Source organism: Perissodus microlepis, chromosome 20 (assembly GCF_051167445.1).
Source record: "Perissodus microlepis isolate ML-2025 ecotype Zambia chromosome 20, ASM5116744v1, whole genome shotgun sequence".
Classification (NCBI taxonomy): Eukaryota; Metazoa; Chordata; class Actinopteri; order Cichliformes; family Cichlidae; genus Perissodus; species Perissodus microlepis.
In genome coordinates this window covers 4,129,967-4,139,348 of record NC_140480.1, presented here as the reverse complement: position 1 = coordinate 4,139,348, position 9,382 = coordinate 4,129,967, and the positions used below count along the sequence as shown (strand labels likewise).

The 9,382-nt window shown below is 42.4% G+C and overlaps 1 protein-coding gene across 1 annotated transcript; it reads right to left on the bottom strand.

Moving 5' to 3' along the window:
- Nucleotides 1-1,364: 1,364 nt before the first annotated feature.
- gpr61 (G protein-coupled receptor 61) lies at nucleotides 1,365-8,076 on the bottom strand. The gene is made up of 2 exons (XM_084918178.1): nucleotides 7,578-8,076; nucleotides 1,365-5,625 (listed from the first exon to the last, which is right to left on the bottom strand). Exon 2 carries the CDS (start codon nucleotides 5,390-5,392, stop codon nucleotides 3,983-3,985), a length of 1,410 nt encoding a protein of 469 aa, XP_084774304.1. The 5' UTR covers nucleotides 5,393-5,625; nucleotides 7,578-8,076; the 3' UTR covers nucleotides 1,365-3,982.
- Between the last annotated feature and the right edge of the window lie 1,306 nt (nucleotides 8,077-9,382).

Sequence of the window (9,382 nt, the reverse complement as noted above, 5' to 3'; positions counted from 1 at the left end):
AAACTCTTCAGTTGCTTTTGCAGTTTGTTTTGGGTCATTATCCATTTGCACCGTGAAGCGCCGTCTGATCAGTTTTGTGGCATTTGGATGTATCTGAGCAGAGAGTGTGAGTGCTTTTAGATGTCTTCTAGTCTCACCTGGTTTTTCTGGTCTTCAGTGTAGACCTTGATTGTAAACCCTCTGCATTTACATTCATAAAGGCATTTCTTGATTGTAGACCTTGACAATGATATGCCAACCTCCCCGAGTGTCTTCTTGACATGGTTAGAAATTGAGAAGCTATTTTTCTTAAACAATGAAAAGAATTTTGGCCTAATGCACTTTAGCTATCTTCTGTGGTCTTTCAGGCTATTTAGTGTTGCTACGCTGATCAGTGAATTCATTCTTTTTAACAATGCATCACATTGTAGGTTTGGCGACTCCTAAAGTTTTTGCTGTCTCTCTGATGGTGTTCTGGGGGGTTTTCAGCCTAATGATGATTTCCTTCACTCTTTAGGTCTCATAATTAACATTAAAGTCAGCTATAAAAAACAAAACAAAGTTAACACTTTGAATCAACTTCAGATGTTATGCCTGCTCCATTTGTCATGAAATAACAAGGGAACAGCCTTCATCTGGGCATGAAAGTACCTGTCAGTCAACTGTCCGGTTAAATTTGAGCCTCTGAAAATGTGGGACTTTGAATAAGAATGGCTGCAATTCCTCAACAGCTCATGCAAGGTCTTTGTAAAATCCACTGATTTTAAGCTGAAAGTCTGCACCACTGCAGTGGTGTACAGAGGTGAAGTTGCAAACAACTCTGTCTTTCTAGAGCAAATAGTGGATCTAACTGTGACCTCCTAAATCCTGCAGGTAGATGTTGGGGTGGTGGAGGGGTCAGCTGTACAGGTCAGCTGCTGCAGTACTGACATCTCAGAGGGATGCTGCAGCTTAAATAGATGCCAAATTGAGAGAGTGTGTTTGGTAAATGACATGAGGAGAATGAGGTCTGTTGTGTGTATGATGCAATATGGCTGCGTTGTCTTACTAGCTCGCAGGTTTTGCTACATTTGTGGTAAAAGTCTGGCATGGGGGCAGTGTTTTGTTGAGGGATAGCAGCATCCCACCTTACTCAAAATGTCACTCCTCTTTCATCCTGTCCTACTGTTTCATTTCACCCCCTACCTACATCACACACACACACACACACACACACACACACACACACGTGTGTGCAAGGACACACGCAGAGGTAGAGAGCAGGAGGTACCTAGAGGGCACAAGAGAAAGGAGATGATTGATGGGGTTGCTCATGCGATTGATGCAGTTATTGATCTGGAAAAAAAAAATGTCTACAACTACAAATTCAACCAGCAACACTCAAGTTAATCTTCTTGCTGCATCTTTAATGATTTCAGTTGAGGGAGGGAGGTACACAGCAAAATCTTAACATGGAGACAAACAAAATCTTAAGAATTAAGAATAGGAGCTGCCTTTGCAGCTGAAGTACAAAAAAGAGAAACACAGAGGAACATGGAAAACATCACCACTGTACTGATGATTTACAGTACAAACAAAACTCTGTTTAATGATGTCCAGAATTCTCCCAAAGGTAAGAATATTATCTGCAGTTCACCTTCAGAACAGGTTATTTCTCTGTCCTCACAATCAACAGATGGTCTCAGAAAGACAGCTTAAAGCATTTAATGAGATTGGTCTGGGCGATTTTGCCGCTAGAGTAATGGAAACCAGATGATTGAGCGTTGGATTGATGTACTCTCGGTATAAGGGGTTTTGTAATGACCCCAGACTGTAGGAAATATCACTGAAGTTATTACAGCATTGTATCATAAAAATAATAAAGTAATACTCCACAGAAAAAAAACAGAGACAATCCAAAGAGATTAAACCCCTGTTCAGCAGTGCAAGTGAAATAAATCGAGTCAGTTTTAAATTATTTTTTTTAATAAATAAATTGTGTAATAGTTTTGCATTTGGAAGGTTTTAGCAGTCTGTCAGCTGGTAATAAATTATTAAAAAATAAATAAACACAGAAGAAATCTGAGGATCATGCCAGTGATTGTATGTCACTCGCTCGTCGCTGCTAAGTTTAAGGTAGGGCTTCACGTTAAAGCTCTTTTTAAGAGAAGCTGATAGGGCAACCCTGCCTGAAAAACAACATGCAGCACAGTCATATCGCAAGATAGTTAAAGAACATTATGCCTTTCCCTGACAAAGAGACCTTTTTTTGTTCTGACTCCCAGCAAGCTATGAACCTTCTCCTGCGCGCCTTGTGTTTAGTGTCTTGTGATCATTGCTGTCCGTCCGGTATGAGGCAGTCCAGAATAGATGAAGGCAGCAATAGATAGGAAGTATTTAAAAAAGAAAAAGAAAGAAAGAAAGAAAGTGTTTAGCAAGAGACTTGTGCCTTGTAATTTGTCTTTGGAACGTTTGTCACTTCTCGTGTGACTTGTGCAAACAGTTTGTATTCCACCTGAGATCAGAAAAAGTATCGCCAGTGTCTTCCATCTGTCGGTTGAATGAGGCCAAAGGCAAAGCTTTCCATGTGTAAGCATTGCCACACCTCTGTGCTCTATGTAGCCACAACAAGCCCTGGTTGTTTATTGCACAAACACGAGAGCACTCACACAGCTCCTTGTGTTTACCTGTAAACAGTGCAGACATTACAGGGTAATTAGTACTGGTGTGCGAATCTGTTCATCCCGAGCCGTATTTCAGCTGTTTTAATGCTGTAGTCAGTTTTTTGTTTTTCCTTCTTTACAGCCTAAATCCTTAACGCCACCTCTATCAAAACAATTAAAGCAATTCTTTGAGTGGGAGGAGGAGGGGTTGCAATCACGAGTCTGCCAATGTGAGATGATTTTGGTGAGGAGGTGATAATCACAAGACTAAGAACAGATAAACACGATAATAACGTTCCTGGAAAATGGTTAAAAATACTCTGTCAGCCTGTTTATTATAAATACCAGCAGCAGTAACAGCTGTGAAATGATCCCTGTTCAGCGCCATGAATATTTTAAACTCTATATGGAGGAACATTTTTGCATTAATTCCTTGGTGTAATGAGATGTGCAAGTGGAATAAATACATGATAAAAACAGATTCTTTACTCACTAAACAAACTGGCAGTGACAGCTACAGGAACTAAGAATCTTTTACTTAAGCAAGCGGGCTGTTCTGCAAACACTTTGTTGGTGCACGTACGAGTGCCCGGGGCGGTGCGCTGTCTTTTAATGATGAAAGTGTTTGTTGGTTAAATCGGTTATAAAGTATCTGTTTGGTTATAGAGACCCAGCAGTAAAACCTTGAACTGATTGCTCTGAATACACAATGATGAGAGAAAATTTTCATCTCTTGATGAATTCATTTTAAACAATAACCAGGAGGGCGAAAATGCAGATGGCAGGGCAGAGGGGCTGATATGATGAACTTTGTATGGTGCATTGTCTTTGCATATTCGGCGGGGAATCCACATTTAAATTAGAGATTTAGTAAATGAATGCATATCAAAACAAAACACTCTGCAAAAAGTTCTTTTGAATGGCTCTAACAGTGCGTAATAAAAACACTGACAACTATGAACATTGCTTTGACAAAGTTTGCACACTTCTTATATTTATGTGACATTTGTCACTTCACTGGACTATGATAAGCACAACAAGGGCTCGGTGTTTGTCCACTGATGTGACACAGAAGCGGCCTCACACCGTATGGCTCTTAAAGCATGTAATGCTACAGTGCATCTGACTGTTGGGCTAAAAGTAAAATGAAGCACAAGATATATTGAAGTCTGTCTTTCACTAAAAAAGCTACATGACTTAAATTCTTCCAAGAAGGTACCGTGTTTACAGTTCACTTTGCTTTAAAGCACTTTGTAGCATCAGCTAGAGATGTATTAATTCAACAAATTGTAAAAAATATGAATAAAACTAAATATATTTATTGGCTTATTGTATGGCAGAAGAGTGAGTACATGAGTCGGCTACAGCTCTGGTACAGTTTTGAAGCAGTTCTCTGATACATGGAGCTCATTGTTCAGCTGTTGCTGCTGTATGAACTCTGAGGTTTCCTCAAGGATCTGCCCTGGGATGTGGAAGTCAGCTGGCATGTGCTGCTGAACAGCTGATTCCTGAAGATCCTCAGTCTCTGGCAACTCTAGGCTGGCTCTGCTGTGAGAGTTGCAGGGCTCCAGATTGCATCCAGTGCCCTGAAGGAACTGCAAAAAGTTTTCCTCAATAGAGGCCTCTCGGCTGGGCAGCTGCTCTCCTTCTCTGGGCCCAGCGCGCTTGAAAAGGCAAGCCAAGTGGCGGCTCAGCTCCTCACGGATCTGACGGTTCAGGCAACCGTAGAAGAAGGGGTTGGATGTGAAGCAGAAGTAGCCAATCCATGTCACCACATCCTCCAGCTGGGCTAATGAAGCAGGGGAGGTAGACACTACAGCCGAGTAAAGGTGGAATGAAAAATATGGCAGCCAGCAGCAGAAGAACTGGCCTCCCACCGCCACCAGAACCACTGCAGCCTTCCCCCCACTGAAGGTCCTTTGAGGGGTGGTGCGGGAACCAGTTCCTCCGAGGCTGGCCGCCATGGTTGAATGGCTGCTCACAGACTCGGATCGTTGTCTTGGAGTGTCCATCCAAGTGGGGAGGGGGCCGTGCTGCATGGCTGCTACTCGTGCCACCTTAAACATGTTGCAGTAGACCACCAGTATGATCAGCATAGGGCACAGAAAATAGATGACTGTAAAGAAAACCATGAAGACCAGGCGTGTGATCCCGCCACCTGTCCAGTGGAGGGAGCAGTGTCTCTGAGTGGGAACGAGGAGGGAAGAAGCCCCCAGACCCTGGTTTCCCTGGAGCAGCCGGCCCAGGAGTGGAAGTACTGACATGACAACAGCTTTAATCCAGATTCCTATTAGTACCATCACCACCACCCCCACTGTCATCTTTACCTCGTGACGCATGGGGTGGACAATGTAGTAATAGCGCTCCACATTGATCGCACATATGGTGAGGATGACAGCGCTCACTAGACATACACTCAAGCAGAGGTAGCTCCGACACAGCGCTTCGTCCACCAGGATTTGATCTGGCAGCATCCCCAGAGGCATCAACACCAGCGCTGCCACCAGATCCACCAGACAGAGGTGGAACACGAAGGCAAACTTACGCAGCTGCGGCGTTTTGGTGATGACAATGATCACAGCCAAGTTGCCCACCACTGCAAGCATGTTCATAATGAGCATAGCACACAGTGCCAAGGAGCGATTCAAATCTATCCCACCTGGGATGCTCGTCGTGGGTGAGGTGACATTAGAGATGTTTGGCTGCAGTGAGGGTGGAAACAGGGAGAAAGAAGTGTTCCAGGAGGGGCTTGGTGTGACAGGACGCTCCATGAGAGGATGGGATAAAGAGGAGACAGTCCGCTGAATTTCACGGGCCCATCACCCATCCTCCCCTTTCGTAGAGTATCGCTGAGAAGCTCAGGCAGTGGTTTCTGTCATGGCAGCTTGAACCCTACAGGTCCTCACCTCCATAGACCTCAGCCCAAAGCTCAGCAGATGATCAAACACGGGCGTAACAGAACTCTTAAGGAAGACGTCCTCTTTCTAACAACACCACAAAAGATCTGAAACAAAATAGAAAGTCCAGCTCAGTCAGGTATTGCTGAAGATAAACATTTGAGACTCATCTTGCCACAATGAATGAAAAAAGGTCAAACTAGTTGTCTGAGACTAATTTAAAAGGTAAATAATATTCTATACAAACTAAACATTTTGACATTCCTACAAATCATGCAATGATATCACTGAGGCATCTGATTGGGCTTGTATTTATTCCACAATGTAAAATTAACCCTAAACAAAGGGCCAGATTTAAATATACTGAGGAGAACTGCTGTTTTAATTGGAGGTCACAACAAATATTACATTTGATTTATTTTCTTTTGTATAACACAGAAGATTTTTTGAAGCATCCTCTCTTGACTTTCAGTGGATAAAACGTGTGCAGTTGATAAGTGATTACAAAATTGCAAAATTATAGATTAAAAGGCAGTAGTTATAGAATTTGATCATTTGATTTTAATATCCTAAAAAAAAATCACTTTTTCCCTTTTTTTTTTGCTCTGTAACTTTTCTAATTTCAAGTTAATTAATTTTTGCTCTTCTACTTAAATGTAAACCTATCAGATTTGATCCAGTCCTGCTTGTAGCCTAGCATATAAGCATAAGTCACCATTTACTACATATTTGAGTTTTTGAATCATCAGATGTGTCTTTTCAGGGCAGCTGAAACCCCAGGGAGAGGCTAAAAGCACAGAGTAAACCGTATGCCCTCCTTAACTGACAGAAGATCCAAACTGAAATAGAAAATAATCTGCAAAACTCACAGATCACCGCTGGGTCGAAAAGATCATCAAGTGCAATCCTGACATGTAAAACAAAGTGTCTGTTTTACTTTCTTTTAATAAAAAAGTTCTGATAGGACTTCTGAACAGTTTCTTAATTATCTACGCTGTATTTTAAGAGTAATGTATTAAATGTGTTTCTGAGTGAAAAAGTATGCATTTTAAAATTGCCTAAAAGGGATGTGAAGTAAAGAAGAGCACCTTCAGCTGTCCGTATTAGTGTTTGCTACTGGAGTAGATCCTGCACTGTTTACTGTCGCAACCTCACCTGCGCTCAACCCCACGCACTATAAAAGCCGTGGAGCGAGCACAAAGCCTTCGGTACATTTCCATATGCTGCACAGCTGCAGGTGCAAGTTTTCCATTTCACAAGTGTGACATCCCTGCAAAGCACCTCTTCTTTTCCTGCCCACGTATGCACATCGAGCACAACAGCCACCAGTCAGACACAGAAGCATAAGTAGGTGGCCTTTGCTGAATCGGTCAAAGGGAAAGAGTCACCTTCAGCTGAATTTTTTTTTAAAAAGCAGCTCATCTGTGATGCAGAGACAAGCGTGGAGCAGTCCTCTGGAGGGTCTTAGTCTAATCAGCCCTGATTGCTTTATGGAAACATTTATCATCAATGTAACTCTCCAAAGTGAAGTGGAATAAACTCTCAAAGGATCTTTAATCTTTATGAAAGTTTTATTGGCAAAAACTGGAGAAAGATTCGAGGACTCTAAACCAGCACAAGCTGTTGTGCGACGTTCAACTCACACTTGCCCAGTTTATGAGCTGCACAAAATTCATACAAAGCTTCAGCCTAAGGTTGTGCGAAATCTCTCTAACTGCTGACTGAAAACCATATGACCCTATCATATGCACATGACACTGTGTTTACCGTGAGCAGAAAACAAGCCTGTTGTTCAAGTGTCCTTTTTCATTACAAAGCACTTTCACTTCTCAGCAGCAACATGCAAGCGAAAAACAGGGTTTTAAATGAGACGAGACATCTATCCTCACACGTCCTTTAATGTGGATACGTTAACGTAATGTGTGATTTGATGAGAGAATACGCTGCCCCTTGAGTCAGTTTCTACCGCCTTCAGCATCCCGTCTTTCACTTAATCACAAATCTCCCCACGTGGCGCAGGTATTCTGGAAATGCGTGTGATGACAATTCAGTGACATACCTCAATCTGGAAAGGGCTGCTTCCTCCTGTGCAGGTTCACAGTCCAGTCTGCTGGAGCATAGCCGACCTGTTTCACTCTCTCTCTCACACACACAGCAAACACGCACACACACCACGTCACAGAGAGAGAGAGAGAGGAAGCGAGAGCAAGAGAGAGAGAGAGAAGGAGAAGGGGGAAAGAGGAAAGGGGCACTCCTGTGTCTCCTCCTCACCTGGCCCCTTTCATCTCGTCATCATCCTGACCACCCCCACTCCCCCTCCTCGTCCCTTCAAAAACACAACGCACACCTCCGTCCTCCTAGATCTCGCGCAGCAAGATTGGAGGTGGAGAGACAGAGCAGAAGCAGAAGGTTGAGATGGAAGGAAAAAAAAAAAGAGTGCAGGGGCTCTGTCTCTCACACTCACACACTCTCCCCACACTCTTGCACACACACACGTGCTATCGCCAGCATGCGACCAAAGAAACTGCAGATTCGTGTAGCGCAGACAGGCAGGCAGCGGGGGGGCACCCGCCTTCCCTCCCCTCCACTGGGTCTTAGTGCCTCACTGGCGCAAGATCCACATGGAGTTGGGGTTCTTATTTTGACTATCCTGACAGTCCCGCTGCAGGTCACATCAGGTCCATCTGATATGCATCCAAAAAATTGCAAATCGGAAAAATCACTTCATCCAGGATTTCTCTAATTCTTTCTCCTTATGCTTAGTTTACCAAAATCTCCCTCGATGCTCAATCTGGCAAAATTCCTGTCACAAAGCTGGATTATTGATTTGTAGAAAAGAAAAGAATTCCAGTGGTTAAAGTTAATGAGGTGAGATTAACATTTACAAGAGCCCAGCCCATGCAATACACACTGGTACATTTGTTGTGGGTGTGAAGCGTTTAATGTCATCATATTATATAAATAATATTATAATTAGTTTTGTTTGTTTGTTTTAAAAAAAAAGAAGATTTAATATTCTCTAATGTTTTTTAATTTTATTTATTATCATTCGGAATGCTACTGATTGTGAGATTTTGCACAAGAAAAGCAATTAAATAGTAATGGAATTAAGTGCAAGTGTTACAAAAGCAATTACAACATCAGATGTTGAATAATTAAAATGTCCAGAAACCCAGAAAGTTTTTTTTAGCAGTTTAACTTTTAACAGACGTAATGCGCAAGACAAAATGGAAACTTCTGCTTAGTGAAGAGAATAAAGACATTACTACATGCGTCTGGAAAATAAGTAATTGCTTGACTAAACTTGGCTTATGCTTGTGTATTTGTGTTTTGTTCTTTTAGATCTCACATCAGTATTATTTGCCATGTTCTTTAAACTGGAAAGTCTTTGCACTCATGTTGGGTTGAATTTGTGGGTACAGTTTAATGACCTAGTTTCATGAGCGTGCAGCACTCTCATGCGAGAAAACGATGATAAGTATCATATTTTCTCACCTTGAAATTAGTTTCAGCGGCAAACAATGTTCATGGGGACTAAGGAACAAAATGATCAACAATGCCCTGAGAGTTTCATGTATAATAGCCCAAGATGTGATGATAGCAATACTACTGTGATATTTTTAAGAGTCGAACATACAAGAACCTTTGTGTTTGTTAATACGCTGCTCCTCAGCTCCCCTGTGTGTGTGTGTGTGTGTCCTGTGACTGCGCTCGCGTCTGAGGTGTTGAATAATGACGGAAATAGCAGATACATGCTCATGTCAGCCGTACCAATGGCACTGGAGGGAAATACAATAGTTTCCATGGCAACTTTGCTTTAGCCTCTCCACCCTGCATCAACCTCAGGGCACAAACATTCACACT